Source organism: Vulpes vulpes, chromosome 5 (genome assembly GCF_048418805.1).
Source record: "Vulpes vulpes isolate BD-2025 chromosome 5, VulVul3, whole genome shotgun sequence".
NCBI classification, from domain to species: Eukaryota; Metazoa; Chordata; class Mammalia; order Carnivora; family Canidae; genus Vulpes; species Vulpes vulpes.
The window spans coordinates 68,447,170-68,468,779 of NC_132784.1; the positions used below are offsets into that span (position 1 = coordinate 68,447,170).

The following is a 21,610-nucleotide window of genomic DNA, read 5'->3' on the forward strand; positions in this document are numbered from 1 at the left end:
ATCCGCAGGTATCGCAGGTAAGGGCCCCGCGGAGACACCGCGACCTTCTGAGTCCTGGAACGGTTGGTCCCGAGGAGGGTCCGACCCCGAGGAGGCAGCCAGCAGGTGTCTCGCGCCGGGGCGCACCCGCCTCGAGGAAGGCGCTGGCTCAGAACCCGATGCACCGTAGACGTTGCAAACGGCCTCCGGGCGGCCGCAGCCGCGGTAGGTGAGCTCCGGCTGGGTGGAGAAGGCCCCCACCTGGGGGGCGGGGCCGGGCCGGGGCCGGGGGCGGGGCTCCGCCCGCACCTGGCCAATGGGCGCCGGGAGACCCGCCCCGCCCACTCGGGGGCGGGGCTTGCGCGCCCGGCCTCCGCGGCGCTCCCCCAACCCCCGGGGGGGCGGGGCTGGCCGGCGGCGCTCGGCGCTGACGCTGCGCCGACGCGCCCGACGTCGGGCACGTTGACGCCGGCGACGCGCAGCCGGGCCCGCTCCTCCTGCGCTCAGGCAGTGTCCGGCCGCGGGCCGGCCTTGGTGACTGGGGGCTGCGGGCCCGGGGCCGGCGGGCGCGGGCGCGGGCCGCTTTCGTCGGGCCCCGAGCTCGCCCGGAGCGAGCAGCCGCCCGCAAGGAGCCGCGGAGCCTCCTCGCCCGCTCCCGCCGGCGAGCAAGGTAAGGAGCGGGAGACTGAGGCAGGCTGGGGCGGAGCGGGGCGGAGCGGGGCGGAGCGGGGCCGAGGGCGCCCGGGCGCCGGCCCCTCCCCGCGGCGGCCCCCTCCCCGCGGCGGCGCTCGCTGTCAGCCCCCGGGCGCGGAGGCGGTGGGCCCCGGCGGGGCGCCCCGAGGCCGGGCTCCTGGGGCCGCGGCGCCCCGGGTCAGCCCCGGGTCAGCCCCGGGTCAGCCCCGCGCCGGGCTCGGGGGCCGAGGACTTGTGGCCGGGGAGGCCGCGGCCCGGGCTGCGCTCCCGCTGTCAGCGGTGCCCCGGGGTCCGGGGTCCGGGGTCCGGGTCCGGGGTCCGGGCCCGGGGCCCTGCAGCGCGGCGCGGGGCGAGGGGCGCGGAGGTCGCGGCGGTCGCGGCGTCGCCGGCCCCGGGGCTCCGGCGGCTCCGGCGGCTCCGGCGGCCTCAGCCTCCTCCCGTGGCGCCCGCCTGCTGTCGGCCTCGCTAGCGGCGTCTCCTTCTCCCCTTTCACTTCTCCTGCGTCCTCCTCCCTGTCCTTTCTTCCGTCTTGCTTCCTCCTCCGCTCCCTCCTAGCCGTCCGCAGCCGCACCGACCTGCTCCATGCCCGGTGTGCAAGTTTCCTTTCTAATACTTTTCTTTTTTTTTTTTCCTCCGGCCGTAAACTTACGTAAGTTGGGTTGCCTGACCGTCACACCTTTTGCAGCCACTGAAAAACACCTTTCCCGGCCCTTAACGAATCCGGTTCCTTTGAGCACTCACCCAGTCCGGCCCGAAGCCGAGGGAGCCGCCAGTCCTCCTGGGGAGCTGACTGCACACATTCCTCCAAGATGCCTGATGCATTTTGTACTTGTCAGTTTTACTGGCTGTATGCTCCTTCTGTGCTTTTCCCGAAACATGATTGGGTGGCATGTGTTTTGACTTTCTCTCCCTGAACCGGGAAATAAAGGGGGAAAAGTAAGTTACAGAAGCACACTTGTTTTCAACAACCAGAAAGTACAGCTTTGCAGACAAAATGCCCCAGGGTTTGTCTGAGGGGTCTCTACCCTGCCCTGCACTATCCCACGTATTAATCTGTTCCCACACTCAGGATTCACCTGTGTATGTTTTTTTCCGCTTACTTATACTCAGAGTGTAACAGTCAGATCTGAGAATAACGAGGCTGTCAACCTTCATTTTATGAGCAGCACGGAGAGCTAATAAAGTTGCAGGTTTGTGGGAGCCTTTATTTTGCACTTAATGACTGGAGTCTGGGTGTTTTATTTCAAGATGATGTGCGAGGTGATGCCAACCATCAGTGAAGCAGAAGGCCTGCCAGGAGGAAGTGGGAGCCGTGGGTCCAGCTCTCCTTCGCAGCCAGATGCAGATTCACATTTCGAACAGTTGATGGTGTCCATGCTGGAAGAGAGGGACCGTCTTCTGGACACGCTGAGAGAGACTCAGGAAACGCTGGCATTAACCCAGGGGAAGTTACATGAGGTCGGGCATGAAAGAGATTCCTTGCAGAGGCAGCTCAATACTGCACTTCCACAGGTATGGATGCCTTTCACCTGGAACTTTACAGATCTTTCTTTCCCCTTCTAAATTATGGTGTCACCTTTCATGGTGTTCATGTTTTACATGAGCCTGAAATGGTGGTTCTGTTTTTTTTTTTTTTTTTTTTCAATTAAAGATTTAATTTCTTTATTCATGAGAGACAGACAGAGAGAGAGAGAAGCAGGCTCCATGCAGGCAGCCCGAAGTGGGACTCGATCCCGGGTCTCCAGGATCACACCCTGGGCCAAAGGTGACACTAAACTGCTGAGCCACCTGGGCTGCCCGTGGTTCTGGTTTCTGTAAGTCATGTGCAGAGAGGGTTCCCGAGGGTTGAACCTCTGAGGGAAGACAAGCTGTGGTGCACTATACTTAAACACCTCGTAACTCTTGTTCCTTTCTTCTGCCTTAATTTGGGACAGTGCTCCGAAGTTTTTGGACAAGGGCCATGAGGCATCCAAGCTGCGTGCTGCCTTCCATTCTGTTGTCTTAGGCCTTTCTTGCTGAACCTGTGTTTCTTATGGATTTTATCACATTTCCCATTTTCTAATGAAATTTAATGGACAGATAGGATTGATTTCACAGGAAAGATAAAGATATTTTTACAGTCCACTTTTCTAAGAACACCTTTGTTTTATAAATGAAGTTTGTCGTGGAGGATATGAGACAGAGATTAATTCCTTCGGAACTTTCTTCTTGGCCGATGAGCATTGTAAGCTTGAAGTGACGCCGAAGTCGTTAATCTTAGTATATGACATTTGGACTAGTTTCAAAGCCTCTTCTTGTGGAGCTGAGTGAGGACGTCATGATAGGTGAGGGTAGAGGGTAGAGGAAAGTGTAAGGCGAGTGGCACAGAGCATGCCGGAGACACAGAGGTTACTTGGGTGTTCACAGCCGCCTAGGTGCCCCTTGAGTTACCCGTAATAGGCGCCTTTGTGGTCCTTTCAGGTAGGCCTGCATAAGCACATGCTTGTGCTCCCACCATCAGTCTGCAGTGCTAAATTAGTAAATGAGTAATTGCCAGCCTGAATGCATTTCTTGGCTGTAGCTGGTTCTCCTGAAAGATTGATAAGCCAGACGTTTACATTTCCTTTTTAGCAATAATAATCTGCGGTTAGTGCTGTAGTGCTCCTTTTCTGTTGGATCGGGGAGCCATCACGGTTTTTCTCGGGCAAGCCTCACGAATTGTGTACTTTGTGTAGGTCTGGTTTTATTACCACGAGCTCGAAAGCATGGGCCAAATGATGCTCCACCAGGATTTTAGTGTACTTGTAAATTTTTCAGTAGTTTTTGTTTTTTTGATTTGTGATTGTATTTGTTTTAATGTAATTTGAGACAGTGCATTGAAGCACCTTATATTTCAGAAACATTTCAGAACAATTAAGTAAACTGTTTTTGGACCTTTCCTTTCCCCAATATTTGACTCATGTTTGGTAGCTGGTAGTGTGGCCAGATAGGTATATGAATAAATGCATTTGTACTACTAGCACACTGTGTAAGCAAGTAATGATCTACATTAACAAATTTTAACTCTCATCAGAAAAATTCAGTCGTAAGTGTACATTTCAGTGACTTTTTTCACTCAGTGAACACATACTTTTAACTACCACCTAGATGAAGAAATAGAACATTACCAAGCTTCCCAGAAGCCCCCTCCTACCCATTCCCAGTAATTGCGCCCCAAAGCTACCCATGGTCTTGATTTTTCACCATTGATTGCTTTAGTATGTTCTTTTTTTTTTTTTTTAATATTTTATTTATTTATTCATGAGAAACACACAGAGAGAGAGAGAGAGAGAGAGAGAGAGAGAGAGAGGGGCAGAGACACAGGCAGAGGGAGAAGCAGGCTCCATTCAGGGAGACTGAACGTGGGACTCGATCCCAGGTCTCTAGGATCAGGCCCTGGGCTGAAGGTGGTGCTAAACCGCTGAACCACCTGGTCTGTCCGTTTTGGTGTGTTCTTGACTTCGTATAAATGAAATAGTCATTCAGCATTGTTTGTGGGTCACATCTATTTCACCTCGAGTCATTTTGTTCATTTTCATTGCTGTCTAGTACTCAGTGTGTGAATATACAGTAGTTTATTCTTTGTACTGAGCATAAGTATTTATAAATGCTGCCCCTGACTATTCTTGCTTATTTTTAGTACAGATACATATATATTTCTTTTGGGTGTGCTCAGAGGAGCAGCATTGCTGAGTGATAGCGTGTGTGTTTGTTCACCCACCACCCACAGTGTGTGAACACTCAGTGGCTGTCTGATACTTGGTATTGTCGGTTCTTGCATTTTAGCTATCTGGTGGGTGTCAGGTGGTAGGAAGCCTAGTATGGTGTGAGCTTGCTGCTCCCTGATGACCAGTAAGCAGGGGTGGAATGTCTCTGTGTGTGTTTATTTGCCACTTGGATGACTTCTTTCATGAAATTATTGTCTCGTCCATTGTTTTTATTGGGTGTGTTTTGGTTTTTATTGATTTGAAGGAGTTCTTTTTATGTATTTTGAATACATATATAAATGGCAGATGTTTTTTACATTCTTGTGTGTGTTTGCCTTTCTCTAAGTGGTGTCTTTAGATAAGTTTCTCTTTTTCCTTTCCAAGTGCAATAACCATTTTCATTTTTCCTGCTTTGTTGTACTGTCTAGGATCTTTAGTACAGTGCTGAGTAGAAGTGGTGAGAATAGGTGTCCTTTTTCACTCCCAATACCAGAAAGACAACTTTCAGTATTTTACCATCACATATGATACCAGCTGTGGCTTTATTGGTAGATATTTTTTAATCAAAATATAAAAATTCTATTTTTAGTTTGCCAAGAGTTTTTGGATTTTTTTTAATCATGAATTAAATTATTAAATTTTCTTAAATGTATTTTTTGTATCTCTTGGGACAAGTGATTTTTTTTTTCTTAATGTGATTTAACTGTAAAAAAATTTTGCCATGCTACAGTAATCCCAAACTTGATATCTGTGTATTCTCTTTTCACAGGATTTTATTTGTTAATATTTTGCTTAGGATTCTTGCATCTGTATTCATGAGAGAGGTTGGTCTGTGATTGTACTTTTTTGTATTGTCCTTGTTGGGTTTTTGGTATTAAAGTTGTGTTGACCTCATAAAACAAGGTAGGAAGTGTTCCTTGTTTATTCCCAGAAGAGTTTGTGTGAGCCTTATGTTTTCTTCCTTCAATTTTTGGAAGAATTGATTGGCAAAACCAGCTGGTTGTAGGGTTTTTCTTGTGGAAAGGTTTTTAGTTTCAGATTCATTTTTTTCTACATGGAAATAGGATTTTTCTGATTTTGTATTTCTTCTTGTGTTTATTTAGATAAGGCATTGTTTTTCCTAGGAATTTGTTCAGACCACTCAAACTTTCCAAGTAATAAGTGTAAAGTGGTTCATAATATCCTTGTCATCTGCAGGATCAGTTGTGATACCTCCTTTAAAAAATCTTGATATGATAATTTATGCTTTGTCTCTTTTTCTTAATCAGTCTTGCTAGGGGATTATTTTATTAGTCTTTCCAAAGAACCAACTTTGGGCTTTATTGATTTTTTTTTCTATTTAGTATTTGTTTCCTATTTCATTAATTTCTGCTCTTTTTTTTTCTCCCATCTACTTTGTGTTTTGTTTGTTCTTTTTTCTAGTTTTTGAGCTAAATACTTAATTTTATTTTTAGCCTTTCTTCTTTTCCAGTATATGTATTTTAAAGCTGTAAGTTTCCTTGAGCACATCTTTATTGATCCCACAAGCTTTGTGTTTTTTTAAAGATTTATTTATTTATTCATGAGAGACAGAGAGAGAGAGAGGCACAGGCAGAGACATAGGCAGAGGGAGAAGCAAGGCTCCTCACAGGGAGCCCGATGTAGGACTCGATCCTGGATCCTAGGATCACACCCTTAGCCGAAGGCAGATGCTCAACCTCTGAGCTACCCAGGTGTCCTGATCCCACAAGTTTTGGTAAGCCAAATTTTCAGTTTCTTTTATGTAAAAATATTTCATAGTTTTCATTGTGGTAACTTTTTTTTTTTAATTCACAAAGTTTTTTATAAGCAAACTTCTTAATGTATAGGGGGATTTTCTAGTTACTTTTTTGCTGATTTGTAGCTTAATTCCATGAAGGTATCTGTCTTAGTCTTTTGAGGTTGCTATCACAAAATACCATAAACTGGCTGGCTAATAGGCAGCAGACGTTTATTTCTCATAGTTCTGAAGACTAGAAGTCCTCAAGATCAAGGCATGGGTAGATTCAGTGTCTAGTGAGAGTCTATATCCTGGCTCATAGACAGCCCGCTTCTCACTGTCCTCAGTGCAGCAGCAGGAGTGAGGGAGTTCTCTCTACTCATGACCTGGTCATTTCCTGAGTCTCCATGTCCTGGTACTATCACCTTGGAGGTGATGAACTTGAGGAAAGGGAGGCTATAAACTGTTCATCTATTGCAGTCCCTAAATATGCCCTGCATTGTTTCAATCCTTTGAAATGAATCGAGTTTTCCTAATGGCTCAGCGTATGTTCATTTTCTTTTTTTTTTTTTTTAATATTTTATTTATTTATTCATGAGAGACACACAGAGAGAGAGACAGAGACAGAGACACAGGGAGAGGGAGAAGCAGACTCCATGCAGGGAGCCTGATGTGGGACTCGATCCCGGGTCTGCAGGATCACGCCCTGGGCCGAAGGGAGGCGCCAAACTGCTGAGCCACCCAGGGATCCCACATACGTTCATTTTCATTAAGTGTTCCTTGGGCACTGAAAATAATGTGTATTGGCAGGAATACAGTGTTCTGTGTTTATCAGTTAGGTAAAGTTTGATAGTCATGTAATTCAGATTCTAGTAGCCACATTAAATAAAGTAAGAGAGGTATAAATAATTTCAAGAATATATTTTATCTAACACAAATATTCAAAATATCATTTCGGTGTATAATCAACATGAGAAGAACATAATGAAATATTTTTCATTTTTATCATATCAAGTCTTTAAAAACCTGGTGTGTGTTTTATACTTTGAGCACATCTCAATTTGGAGTAGCCACGTTTCAGGTAGTTAACTAGCCACATCTGAATACAGATTGGGCAGCCCAGCCCTCCACCCTGGCTTTGTTGTTGTCCTTGTTGTCTGTTCTGTCAGTTACTCAGAGTTGTATCTGAGGTCTTCCTCTATGATTGTGGAGTTGGCTCTTTCTCCACTTCTATATTCATCATTTTTCATGTATTTTGAGATTGTGTTATTAGGTCTATTCAAATTTAGAACTCTTGTTTTCTTGGTAGATAAAACTTAATCATGAAACATTCCTATTTGTCTCTAGTAATGGTTTTGGCTCTAGAGGTTACTTTATTTGATAGTTGTGTTTGCCATGTCAGTTTTCTGTTCATTAGAGTTTACCTGGGAATCTTTTACTTTCCGTTGTCTTTGAGCTTACATTTTAAGCTTATGAGATTGTGAATATAATTTTATAAATGCCAGTCCATCTTCTTTTGGCTTCCTTTCTTTTTTTTGAAAAGTCAGCCTGCGATGTTACTGTTATCCCATTGAAGGCAGGCAGTATCTTTTTTCCTCTCATTACTTTTAACATTTTCTTTTTGCCTGAGACATTCTTTCTGAGTCAATAGCTTGGTTAATCAGTTTTGGGAAAGTTTTGACTGTTATCTTTGTAGATATTCATTATTCCTCATTCTGTCTTTTCTCTACTTTGAGGATCCCCATTGGAACTTTTTACCATGTCCCATGTGTCTTTTGGGCTCCTTTGTTTCCTAGACTTTCCTCCAACTTTTATCGAGATGTATATATATTTTTTATCAACCTGTCTTCCAGGTCACTGATTCTCTCTTCATCTGTGTCTGTCTATTCTGATGTGAAGCCCACAGATTGGGTTAATTTTAGCTACTATGTTTTTCAGTTTTAGGATTTGTTTTGATTATCTGAAAATTTCCTATCTGTCAAGTAGGTTTTCGAAAAGTAGATGTGTGCATCTGGTAACTCCAGTGGGTCGCCTCTTGGTCTGTTTCTGTTCCTTTTTCTTTTGGTCTATGTGTTGTTATGTCTGTTTTTCTTTCTTTCCTCTTTTTTTCTTTTTTCTTTTTTTAATTGAGTGTTGGACACTGTATATGAAGAGCTGTAGAGGCTCTTTGTGAGACTGTCTTCTTTTAATATCTCCTCCAACACACCTCAAGTGGGGCAGTTCCTTGGCCTAGTCAGGTGTGATTGACTTAACACTGGGGTTCAAGCTTTGTAAGCTGCCTTCCCAGGGCCCTTCCATCTTGGCAGGTCCTGAAGCCCAGTTCTTGTCTGCTGAGCACCAGGAGATCATTGAAGGGTCAGCTCTCAGGGAGGGCTTGCAGAATGCTGGGCTCATTTTCTATGCCTCCCTGCTCTGAGGGATCTTGGCCTTTTAAGACCTGCCTGGTTCATCAGGCCTGCACTTGAATTTTGTCTTCCTGTACCCATGGAGCTGTCCAGAGTTCTGTTAGCCAGGACTTTCTTCTTGACTTTCTGCTATGTTTTCTTTCTGACTTATTGGTATATTGCCCCCCATCCCTGAGGAAAATGAGAATCGTCAAATGCCATGAGTGAGAGGTGGCACTCTGAATATGAGAGTCACCTCAGTGGGCTCCCTTTTGTTTGGAACCTCCCTGCAGTTATGGCTGCCTCAGTGTCTCTTTGATGCCTTCAGACAGGCTTAAAATTGTCTTCACTTTTTCTGGTTCTTGGTGGGTTGACTTAGAGACTATTTATGTATGTAACTGGAAGTGGGGAGACATTGGTATGTTCTGTGTATAAGTCATGGTAAATATGTCAATTGTCATTATTTGGTCCAGGAGAAAACAAATCCCACTAGTCCTTGTGTAGTACCCATTGTTCTTTTCCTAATCTGTCTCCAGTTTGCTCATGCTCAGCCACCATGCATGGAAAGACGTGGTGTTGGTAGCCCAGCCCACTGGGTACCGTCCTCCTCCCTTGCTTGGTGCCCACCCAGGGCAGGCTTTGTAATGACAGGCTGGCTGTGGCAGAGAAGGCTGATCTCAGCGAAGAGGGGGTGCATGGAATGGCTTGAGAGACACTTATCATGTGACTTGATCACAGTGTTTGATCAGCGTTTTTAGAAATTATTGCTCATTTAGTCTTCCCTCCAATTTCATATAAAGTTGAAAATGCAGATTTTATTCTTCCAAGTTGAGTGCAGTGATTTCGCACTCTTCTTGTAAGCAGGAAATGAGTTCCTTAAAAGACATCTCACCCAGAGAATTCCAAGAAAAGAGAATATGTTTGGCTTGAATCATGGGTGGGACCCAAGTTTTGCCCATGTCTCTCCCAGCCTGTGAATCCCTGGGAGAGCTTTCATGTAGCACTCAGTATCCTGAAGGATGAGGTCTGGAAAGCACAACTTGGTGGCAAATAAACCAATTTTGTGGGTGCGTTGATTGTCACCACATCGATATCAGTGAGCTGGCAGCAGTGTGAAGCGTGCTGGGCAGGTTGGCAAGAGAGGAAAGTAGAAGCAGAGCCTGGTCGGGGGCATGAGGGAGGGGAGAGGATGAGCCAGGGCCAGGCTCTGTAGCTGGGGGAATATTGGAAGATGCCGACACTGGCTGTCATACTAGGGGAGGGATGCCCCTACATACTCCTTCCTGCAGCCCCCACGACAAAGATTTGCCTGACGACCAGGTGCCGAACTTGAGAAGCTCTGGGGTAAAGAATCTCAGACTTTTCTCAAGCACTGCTGTAATACATAGTGGGGTGCAACACTCCATTATAATTTGTTAGTGCTCTAACAAATTATTATATAATATATAATATATATATAATATATATAATATAATTAGAGCTAACAAAGCTCAAGCTTTGATGACTTGCCGAGCTTAAGTTAGTGAGTACATTAGCGAGACTTGACCTCATAATCCAAATGAGGTGAAATTAGCTAAAAGACTCTTCAGTAAGGGTAGATTCTAGTGATAACCTTGAGTTTCAGTAGTGACTGCCAGGATACCTTCCAGACTGAAATAGGAGTGGTTGGCAAAACCCCTCTTGGAAGGCTGTGCTTACTTCCATTGTTTCTGGTTTATGAAACAGATCAGCAGATCCTTCAGAATATTTGGCCATTCGCCTCTTGTCAGTGGCACACACTCAGTTTGCCCTTTTTTGCAAGCACCCCGTCTTGTCTTTCTGTGTTGCTACACCTGTGATCCTCTGCGCAAGACAGGGCCGTCCACTCTTGTTGGGCACCTCCATGACTCTACACCATTCTGGGCTCTGGGTTCCATGCCCCTTCTCAAGATGAGCACTGGCTGTCAGATGTGACTGAAAGCATGAAGTCGTCGAAAGGAAGAGCTGTCTACTGGCACAGTGTGATCTAGGAGGGGCCTCAAGAGGAGGGGTCACGTCTGTACTAAGGCTGAGAGTACTCTCCCAGCACTGTGACTGCAGGGGCAGGAATAAACTTGGCCTTGAGTTAAGCTATGGAAACAGCAAGGTGATGTGCCTGTCAGCTGGTGGTTGGACAGAGCCTGGCCATGGCAAGAGTTGGGTTTCTGTTCTATTTTTTAAGTATTGTTGAGGGCCCAGGGGCATTGTAGCCTCAGGGGGTAGAGGGTTGGCATGATTTTGTTGAATTTTTTAAGTAGGTTTCACACCCAGTGTAGAGCCCAACATGGGTCTTGAACTCACGACCCTGAGCTCAAGATCTGAGCTTACATTAAGGGTCAGACAGCCCACTAAGCCACCCAGGCACCCCAGTTTGAATTTTTTAAAAGCATTTCCTGATGCTGCATGGATAGCGGACTGGGGGGTGGAGATAAGAGTGGACACAGGGTGGTTTGCAATAAATCTGTATTTAAGCAAAAAAAAAAAAAAGGGTGGACACAGGGTAGACCCCATTGGTTAGAGTAGTCCTTTCTAATGCATGGATTGAGCTGTAAGGTTAGTGTGTTAGGCAAAAATTAAAACCTCTTAATGTCACCCATCTCCTAAAGCTCAGAACAGTGGATGTTTTTATATAATATACAGAAATAGGCAATGTTTAAATGTAGTGTGCATGATATTTACTTGTGTGTAAGGTATACATTAAAGTTTTCAGGTATGAGGACGCCTGGGTGGCTCAGCGGTGTCTGCCTTTGGCTCAGGGCTTGATCCCAAAGTACCGGGATTGAGTCCCACATTGGGCTCCCTGCGTGGAGCCTGCTTCTCCCTCTGCCTGTGTCTCTCTCTCTCTCTCTCTCTCCATGTCTCTCGTGAAAAAATAAATAAAATCTTTAAAAAAAAAAAAAAGGTTTTCAGGTATGTATTGAGTGCCTGCCAGGCACTGTTCTAGGTGCTGAATATTCAGTACATAGTAAACGTTACCTAACCCAAATATTGTGGTTGCACCAAGAAATATAGGAGAGCATGAGAATGTAGAGCTCTGTTTGAGCAAATTAAACTCGTGGATGGTGCAGCTACAGGATGGCCATTTTTTCATGTGTCCGTGTGGCCAGACTTGGGGAGGTGGTTTTCTCTGGGAGGTTCAGCTGAACTCTGTTCTCCTGTAGCTCCCCACCCTGTGCTTTAGATGCCTTGCTTGAGTGCCTGTGGTCTACCTCCATTTGGACGGACTTTGGGCTCCTTCAGTTCAGTGTCGACCAGAACCATCTCTTCCAACATGTGCACCTCTTCCCCTGAACAAAACTGTTTTCTACCTGGTCGGGCAGTCTGAAACTAGGGGGATGGCTTTGCCTCTTTCCTACCCCTCCCTTCCCTTCCGGTCCCCAGGTCCCATGGCTGGCGTGTACATCTCCTGGGGTTCTGGACCCTGTCTTCCATTGGGTGGAGTCAGCCAGGGGCCAACTTAGATGCTCCATCCCTGTGGCTCCTGGCCCTGTGGCCGCCCTGGCCCCATGCCAGCCAGGCTGCATCAGGGGTGGCTCGTCATGCACAGATCAGTGTTATGCACCTTCTCTATAAATCCTGCTATTCTCTCCCAGAGGAAGGCCTTTCTTACTGACCCTGTCTTCTGCTGGATACCACTAAGTCATTTGGTAACCGACTCTTTTGGGGAACCAGTTTTGCCCTCTGTGTATGAAGATCCTCAGAAATGCTCGTATTCTGACTGAGCAGCTTTCCTTGTGCTAAGGAAAGGGTTCTTACCTGGAGGAAACCATGCTTACTTACAATATTTACATTTCTGATCAGTTAGGACATTGTAAGAGTGACACATGTGAGTTATAGACTCACATGTGAAAATGTAACACTGTAACCTCCTTCCATGGGGGCTTTATACCTCTCACTTTGCTCCCAGCCTTCCGTCATTCCCCCTGTGCTTGGCACTACTTGGGGAGGCTCATGGTTTCTGGTGGCCCGTTCTTGTGTCCAGAGATAGGAGTGGGCTGCAGGGTGACCACGGACTCCTCTGACCTGTGGGGAGCCACAGGGAGCCGGGCCCCCAGGGGACTTCCTGGAGGCTGCATCGTCCATCACATCCTGCCCAGAGCCATTCCTGTGTAGAAGCTGCAGAGGGGATTGCCCAGCCTTCAGTCCTCCTTCCTGAACTGACTGACCCTCTTCCATGAAGAGCACTCCTTGTCGTCCTTCTCTCCTGTGTAATCGCTGTGCACACTTGCATTTGTGTTTATTCGGTGATCACACTCAATTATCATCATCATTCCTTAGATGCTGTGTTGTCCCCTAAGATTGGCTCCTGTGTCCTTTTGCCAAGGCCCTATTATTAGTCTTTGAACATTTCGCTGTTTTCTGGCACAAGAATTTGTCCCAGGCTCGCTTTGTGTTTTTCCTGCCTCGGATCTGAAATCATTCCTCTGAGGAGCCCTGGTTCCTTTTAGTGGGGGAAATGATGTTCAGAAATCTAAATGAGCTAGGTGTGCTCATTGTTGCTGGGGTTAGCATTCTTTTAGGTCCTTTTTGGAGACAGAGCTAGACAAAAATCTTTATAAAAATAGAAACCTGGATTTCATACTGATTTTCTGTTCCCAAATTAAAACTTAATTTTCCCCTTGATCATTTTATATTTATGTCTCTTGTCTTATACTAACAATTTTGATTTCTAGTGATGTCTGCATTATTTTCTTTATTCTATGATGTACATGAAGCAGTTTCAGCCTTCTAATGCCGTATTGGTATAATCCTCGAGTGAAATTTTAGAATATCTTTGCAGTTCTTCTGGGTCAAAGAATAAATGTCATTAAAAAAAAAGAATAAATATGTCTTAAAATTATATAGTTAGAATAACGGATTCTAAAGCAATGTGATTGGTCACATAACCATACAAAATTTGATATACCATTAGGTTAATTTGTTTCTGCTTATTTCTAATTTTAGGGCTTGAATTTTTTTTTTTAAGTTGTTTTCAAATACCTAAAGCATTTACATGGTTTAACAGGACTATAGAAACAGGTAGTCTCAGGAGTCTTGATTCCCCTGTCCCTGAGTCACTCACTTCTAACCGGTGGGGTGCCACATGCCCTGGTTTGCATGAGCTAGTCCTGGGTTTTGCCTGTTCTCTTGGAGCCATTAGTAATTGTGCCTGTTTCACCCTCAGAAATGAGGCACAGCTAAAGCTTTGTTGGCACTTGCTAATGCTCATTTAGAGATGTGGACAGAATGTTTCCACTTTGTAGGTTTTTTCCCCTGTAGCTAGAAGCAAGCTCTTGGCTGAATTCTGCAGACTGGGATTGTGGTTCACTTGGCAGGCAAGGTCCACCCATGGAGTTTTTACTCTGGCTGTCAGGGTCTCATTCTTATTCTGAGGAGGAAATGTCATTTTGCTCTGAAAATAAATTTGGGAGCTTGAAACATATCTTGCATTTCCAAGTTTTTCTGCTTTGCAAATGGGCTAATTATCCCTCCTGCTTATGTAGTTTGAAACTTTTGCCAACAGTAATATAAAAATTGATTTCGCAAATTGTGTGCAAGAAGAAAGTTAAGGTTCTCCTTGAGGATCATCAATATTTCTGAGCCATTGATCTCTCTTGAAATCTTAAGGTGCTGTTACGAAGCTAGGGCACACTCTTCCCTGTCTGCAAAATACTTTATGGGGAAACGTGGATGACAGATCAGGTCGTGGTATCCTGTGTGCCCTGAAATAGAAAAATGGCAAGGAAGGAAGATGGTTTTGATGAGTCTCAGTGTTCATTTGAGCAGTCTGATGTGCTGCAAAGGGCTTCATTGGTGACATCTGTGGATGGGAAGGGTTGAGAAACTGCAGTTTCCCCTGCTGTCCATGGCTCCGCCCCCTTACCTCACCGCCCACACGCACTGCAGGGAGGCTGTGGGCAAGCTGGCATTCCAGTCTTCCTGCTGTTGGGTGGCATTTTAGAGGAGCAAGTGCATCTCTCTCCTTAAGCAGACAGTTGAAAGTAGGCATGCAAGTTCGCACCACTGATCTCTTTCACTGTGGCCTGAGTCTGCGGGCTGATCCCACCTGTTCTCCCCGCACATTGTGAGCTCAGGGTGGCTCAGCAGTGTGTTCAGCAGAGCCCAGGACTCATGTGCAGTCTTTCCCTCATTACCTCATCCCCAAACCTCCAGTGTCCTTATCAGTACTGGAGAGGCAACAGCTTTATTTTTTTTATTTTTTTAATTTTTTTATGATTATTTAAGAGAGCATGAGGGGGAGAGAGAGAGTAGGAGCAGAGGGGAGGAACAGAAACAGACTGCCTGCCAAGCAGGGAGCCCCATATGGGGGCTCTGGGGTTCAGTCCTGGGACTCTGGGATCATAACCTGAGCTGAAGGCAGGCACTTCACCGACTGAGCCACCCAGGTTCCAGCTTCATTTTTATTTAGCAGACATTTATGAGTAACTGCCACGTGCCAGGCACTGTCCAAGGGCCGGGTAAATGGGTGTCTGGGAGATTCAGTGGGATGATAGCCCACTTTGATGGCCTTGAAGCCTCTGGATAGGGATCACCTCACTGGAGCCTCTCCGCAATCCTGTAAAGTATACTTCAGACTGTAAACAATACTGGGAGGCAGGGCGCTGTAAGGGCATAGAGAGGCATCAGCATCTCGCATGCTTTACGCTGGCTTTGAGGTGGTCCTGGGCTAGGGTGTCTACACTGCGGGAGGGCATCAGCCTCATGAGCTTCTGGCACCCCCTGCACATGGGGCTGGGGTGCCTGGAGTGCAGCCTGCTTCTGGCCTGCTCCTCCTTGGCCTTGGTCTTGAGTGGAGGTTTTGGGGGAAGGGAAAGGGCAGGGATTTTTGTCAGGTACACCTGTGTTTGCGATGCACACAGAACTGCTCTCGTGTGCTGTGATCTATAGGTTGCGCTCAGAGCCCGGGCTCTGGCGAGGCTCTCCCTCTGCCGCTTGCCATCAGAGCAGCCTCGTGGGCTATGGGGATGGTGACGTGAGTTCCCCTGTGATGGCCTCACTGCAGTGAAGGTGAGCCCCTGTTGTGCTAGTCACCCCTGAGCCACAGAAGGAAGTTTGATTATGAGAAGTACTTCTCTTCCTGATTCCCAAAGGTGGCTGTGACCAGGAGGGGAAAGAGTGCACATACTAGGGACAAGTGTGGTGTATGCAGTTGTCTGCCTCCCCCCGTGCCCACAGTGTGGGCTCCTGTTATAGAGGCAGTGTGTGCTGATGCACTTGACACATCCACTGGGAGCCTTGAGTGAAGTTCCACGTTGTGAAGATAGAAAGCATAGTAGAACAAGCATGCTGAGTCGGGGTCAGTGTGATGGAGAGGAGAGGAGAGCACTGTGAGGACTGAGTAGCTGACAGTGTTTCTGGGAAGGTGGGAGAGCCCAGTCCTGCCATGGGAGGCTCTAGTAAAGCTACATGGCCGCCCTGGGCATGTTCCCTCCAATTCGCAGGTGGGCTCTGAGTGTGGAACTGGGGGCCTGGGGCTGCCCTGCACTCTTCCTGCCTTCAGGAGAGGCTGGGTGAGCCAGAGCCAGGTGCTCTGAGCTGCCCTGGGTCATGTGCAGCTCCTGAAGGGCTGGAAAGGGCATGGAGGCTGGGGTGCCCAAGTTGGTGACAGGTGGCATCAGCGGGACTAATGGTATTGATGGCTGTGCCAGTAAAGCTGAAGGATGTGGCTGAAGGATGCAGTTACCCGTGTGGTGAGTGTTCATGTGTTCTCTGGCTGGGAGCATCAGGGACAAGTGCCCTGGCCATCTCCCTTCTGCCCCAACTGCCTGCAGGAAGAAAGAGAAGACATTTCTCAAATAAGGACTGGAATTGGCAGTTTGGAGTTTCTTCCTTTATCATCTCTTCTGTTCCATCTCTGCCCTTTCTTATCTTTTACTCCCCTTCCCCATAACCTTCACAGCACTTGGAGGAGAAAGTACAAGAAAGATTTGCAGACGGCAGTGCTGCCTCTATGGTGTAGGTGTGTAGGACCTGACGCAGTGAGGCCCATGAAGGCCAGAGTAGGCAGTGCTCAGGATGGGGCGGCCAGATCAGAAGGAATTTCTTTCCATGGTGGTTTTCTTGTGCAAGCTACAGAAATACCTGATCCCAACAAGGTCTGGCTGTGAGTTGAGAGATTGCTGAAAGCACATTCCCGAGGACAGGCTCGTGCGTGTTGCCTGAATTGTGAGTGGCCAGCGCTGTCCTCCCGGTGTGTCACTACAGGGTCACTGTGTCGTCACTGTGTGGGACTGCTGCTTTAAGGTGCTCTCAGGAGGTGAGGCGTGTCCCAGCGAGCCTGCAGGTGTCAGCAAGACAGCCTGTGGAGGAAGCTGCCCCCAGGCTGCTGCAGCCATGGAGCTGGCCCAGAGGCCTCAGCTGGCCGCTCCCAGGGCTGCGGGGCGATTTCACTCCCCATGGTGCCTCATCCTCCATTCTCCTGGAGGTTCTCTCCTTGCCAGTTTTCAGTTTCAGGTCAGGATCTCGGTCGTGGGATCAAGCCTCACGTTGGGCTCCCAGCTCAGTGAGGAGTCTGCTTCCCTCACCCCGCTTGTGCTCACTTTCTCTGTAACAATGAATGAATGTATATATACACACACATTTTTATTAAAAGAACCTGCTCATCGTTTAGAGGGAGCTCAGATTGCCTGGTGCTTGTGTCTACTCTTTGTGGGCTTACAGTGCCTACACGGTTTTCATGTTAGGGGGCCTCTGTGGAAAGAATTGAGGGAGAGGAAGCACTTGCTGTGCAGAGACATTTGGAGAGTTGTTTTCATTTGACAAGAGTATCGCACCCAGGACTAGGAAATATATATTATCCCTTCCACTCTCTTCTATAGCTGTTACCTTGGAAATATGTCCACTTTGTGGAGTCAGCCTCCCTTTTGGAAGAGGAAACTTCATCTGTGCCTTTAGTCCCATGTTTATGATGTTCCTTCTACACCCCGGCCCTGCCTTTGTCATGGCCTCTGCACACAGCCTGGAGGTGCCCTGCTGCGTGTCGTCATATTGTTCAGAGCTGGGATCGTCGTCCTTCCTCTCTCAGCACCCTCCATAGCTCCCCCACCCCCCCACAGCACGATTTCTGTCCCTCTTTTCTTTTCCAGTGTTATTTTTCCTTCCTTTTGTATTCCAGTATCCCAGCTTGGATCCTCTGTGCCTCAGGCTAATATGGTAAGGCTCTGCTCGCACCTTCTTCCTTCTCCAGTCCACCCAGCACACTTTCTGCTGCCCTGACTGAACCTAGACCTTGCCCTGCAGTGTCCATCCGTGGCTGCAGGGACAAGATCCAGACTCTTTAAATTTGTCACTCACAGCTCCATGTTCTGCTGCAACTCAACTTTCTCACCCCATTTCTTCTCCAGAACCTCTTGTTCTGGCCAAACCAGTCTGATCTCTGTGTGTCGTGTCCCCCCTGCCCCGGGCCTACACATTTCCTTCTCTGGAAGTGCCTCTCCACCTTCCCTGTGGCACTCCCCACCTGTCTCTCCAGTCTTGTTGTGAGCACTCATGCTGAGATTCAGGGTCTGTTGTACCTCTTGGAGAGGATAAGATACGATGCCCGGGGCTGCCTTTACTCTCTGTATTCTTTTATTTTTTTCTCCATTGGTTAAAAATGCCATCAGTTTTAAGAAAAATACAGATGAAATAGTATTGAGCGTGGGACTCCTGGGTAGCTGTTGATTAAGCGTCTGCCTTCAGCTCAGGTTGTGATCTCAGGGTCCTGGGATCAAGCCCCATGTTGGGTTCCTGGCTCAGCTGGGAGCCTGCTTCTCCCTCTCCCTACTGCTCGTGTTCTGTCTCTCATTATCTCTCTCTCTCTCAAATAAATAAGATTTTCAAAAAGAAAAAAAAGCAAAAGTATTGTGTATCCAGGTCATCCTTGAAGGGCTGAAGAAGTCACAAAGAGAGCTCTCTGAAGTCTATGGCCACCTATTTGTTTCTGAGTGAGGATGGTGGTGGGTCATAGTGGGGGATCACAACTGGCCCTTCTGTACCCCTCACTGCTGAGTGTGCTTTCCTCCTCACCCCCACTTCTTGCGTACTGACCATTTGATCTTGGCCACAGTGTTTTACTTCTGAGGCTGTAAACTAGAGAATACTATTGATTTTTCAGTAGCAAGTGCAGATTTAGTGAGAGCTAAAATGACCCGACCACAAAACCCTGCAACACATGGGCACTCAAGTGTGAGGCGTCTGTGTGCAAACCCCTTAGCAAAACCCCTTAGCACCGCACACACAGTCGGGGCTGGGGTGACTTGGCCTGCATGAGGTCTTGGTTAGGGTGCCTACCATCCTCTCATCCCCTGAAAATAACATCTGTATTAGATTCTGAATCCCAAGCCACTTATTAACCCAGTGACCTTTGCTCATCACTGACTTGCCTGGGCCTGTGTTCTGATTTGTAAAATGAGATAATTATGTGTGCCTTACAGGGTGACTGAGAATAACGTGTGGTAAAAGATCGGAAACAGTTTTGAAAACCATAAAACATTAAGCAAATATAAAGTTATTAAAATGAATATTTGTATCTTATAAGGACTTGGCATAGTACTTCAGACATCTAGATTTTGTTCAGTAAGTTATTTGTCCAGTTAAAAGGGCTGCTCATTCTTAAGCTTGTATATTTCTATCTACTAAGCTTAACAGAGCCACAGAGAAATTCCCCAGTAAGGTACCCTCAGTTATAGTTTTGTGCCTAGATGTTTGATTCACTCCAAGAGACCTTCTTGATAAATTAGAGAGTAAAGCTTTTTATAACAGAGGCTTTTGTCAGACTGGTTTGCAGGATGTGAGTGTACAGGACCATGGAAGTCCAAGAAGCTTGACAAGAAGTAATGTCTGCTGTCAAAGGTGTAGTATATTACTGACTCAGTCCGTGCGTACCTATTGTTGGGACACCTACAACAGGCTGCTGGCTGCTTTGCCAGGGCGTGGGGAGCAGATCTTTCCCCTGAGCAGACGTAGGTAGGTGCAGTGAGGGGTGCTGGGGAAACTGAGCATGCTGTAGCACTGTGGTGTGCAGGGATTGCAGAGCCTGGAAAGCCTTTCCATGGAGGAGGGGTGGCTGAGCTCAGCCTGGGATGTTGCAGTCCATGCTCAGGAGGCCGTGGGGCTACAGCTTGCGGGAGCAGGTGTGCACTCAGGTGTGAGCTCAGTGGAGAGTGGCTGCCGTGTGCTGGAGTTGGTGCTCTGATACTTCTGGTTGAGGGGGATTGTGGTGGGCCAAGTGCAGTTGGGATGGGGACCGGTGTGGAGGGGCAGGTGCCACAAGCGGCAGAGAGGCTTCTTTCTTTGACCGTAAACCCTTCTTTTTGATCATTTCCAGCCGTCCAGCTATGTGGTTTTCTTGGAAACAGTGTCATTCTAATGAAAACTGCACACGAGAGTCAGACAGAAGCTGGTTTCAGGCTCAGTTGTGCTTGTTACCGCCGCCTGGGCTCCTGCCCTGAACCCCTCAGCACTTGTCCCTCCAGCATGCCAGCTGGGTCTGGGGCGCTGCTGCTAGCATCACAGAGTCTCAGGAGAAGGTCCCTGGGAAGCCCTCACAGTTAAAGTTTTGCGTCCGGGCCTCGCTGTGTCTGCAGAGTCCGTCTTCCATGGGCGGACTCAGAAACCGCGGCTGGGACGGAGAGGGGAGCAGGCAGCCTGCCTGGCTGCCCTGGGCCTTCTGCACATGCTAGGGTCGGGCTCTCTGCCGTCACCTCCCACTCCTGTGGGATGCTTGCCAGGGCTCTGGTCTGTCTCTTGACTTCTTTCAGAAGGGCCCCCGCAGTCATGTGCAGTGTTAGGTGACCCTGTCACATGCAGAGTGCTTGCTGCCTGCTCCAGTGGGTCAGAATTCCTGATCCCATCAACTGCAGCCTCAGGGCGCCACTACGTGGGTCCTGTCTTACGGCCCTTCCTGGGCAGCTGTGCCTGCCGATCCCTTGAGGGCCTGGAAGGCCGTGTCCAAACATTCCCACTCACCTAGGATGTTCTAATTTAATGAAGGTCGCCAAGTCACGTCAGAGTGCCCGATCACATGTAGGAGAGTTGGTTATGGCTTCGCAGAACTGAAGTGCTTATGGGAACTGATGGCATGCCTGCAGTGTGCTGGGAGTATAGCTAACTAACTAAGTATAGCAGGCACCCCGTGCACACACTAACCCTCCTAGGAAGACTAGCGTGTACACCGTAAGGCAGTCCCTGAGTGGCGCCGGGGGCCACCGTGACACCATGTGACTAGAAGAGGAGGGGAAGGGCCTTCCCATCGCTTCCATACATTTGTTTGGTCCATGTTTTGGTGGTGCTGCTGTAGCCAGGAGGGGAATGTCCAGCATCTGTGGGCAGACCCCAGTGGTTCTAGAACCTGGCTTCATGAGGCCAGGATCTCCTGGTGTCCTGTAGTGAGGGTACTCAGTAGGCACGAGAGGATGCCCACATGGTGCTTGGTGTCCTAAGGTTCCCAGTTGGCTCAACAAAAGGTGAACAACTGTTGTCAGAGCAAAGAAGAGTGGAGAACATAGTTGAAGGATCTCTTGAAGATGTTTTAAATCCATATGCTGTAAGTGGAGATAGAAAATAAACATATTAGATGTAGAAACTTAGCCTGCAACTAGAATAAACGGTTTCACCTGTTTATTTTAATAAATATATAGGGTTGAGTCTGAGTAAGAGCTGCCTGTTTAATTCCACATTCCTAGTAGCATATATTAAAGTAGATAAGATTTTGGCAGTTGTCCTTTTTTTTTTTTTTTTTTTTTTTAAAGATTTATTTATTTATTTTAGTGAGAGGGGCCACAGGAGGCCATTCTAAGATTTTGTCTGGCAGATAGAATAGGCTCAGGTTCAAAATGATACATATACAGAGTTACTTGTTGCTATGTTGTTGTAAGAGTAGAAAATGGACCCCATAAACATAGGTATCCCTCAGCAGGGGAAAATAAATGAGACTTTGTATTCATTCATATATGGCATCAAAGCAGCTCTAAACAGGAGGGCGTCCTTATGAACCAACTCAAAATATCTTCAGTTATGTATATCCTTAACTGAAGAAAAGCAAGGGGAAGGGAATATACACATAAAAAAACCCTGAGTAAGCAAGGAACCCA

General features: G+C 47.4%; 1 protein-coding gene across 17 annotated transcripts in view; it reads left to right on the forward strand.

The window, feature by feature from the left end:
- The first annotated feature begins 449 nt into the window (after positions 1 to 449).
- The window catches only part of PPFIA1 (PTPRF interacting protein alpha 1), an 85,579-nt gene continuing 64,418 nt past the window's right edge, over positions 450 to 21,610 (forward strand). For 15 of the 17 annotated variants that reach the window (XR_012001677.1, XR_012001678.1, XM_072758655.1 and 12 more), the window contains exons 1-2: positions 469 to 649; positions 1,921 to 2,184. Coding sequence is in view for 15 of the 17 variants with exons in the window: in XM_072758655.1 (XP_072614756.1) it covers positions 1,921 to 2,184 (264 nt within the window). In the remaining 2 variants the exon portion in view is untranslated. Of the gene's footprint in view, positions 650 to 1,920; positions 2,185 to 21,610 lie in introns of all 17 variants that reach the window. The other 2 variants (XM_072758670.1, XM_072758660.1) reach the window with 2 other exon arrangements.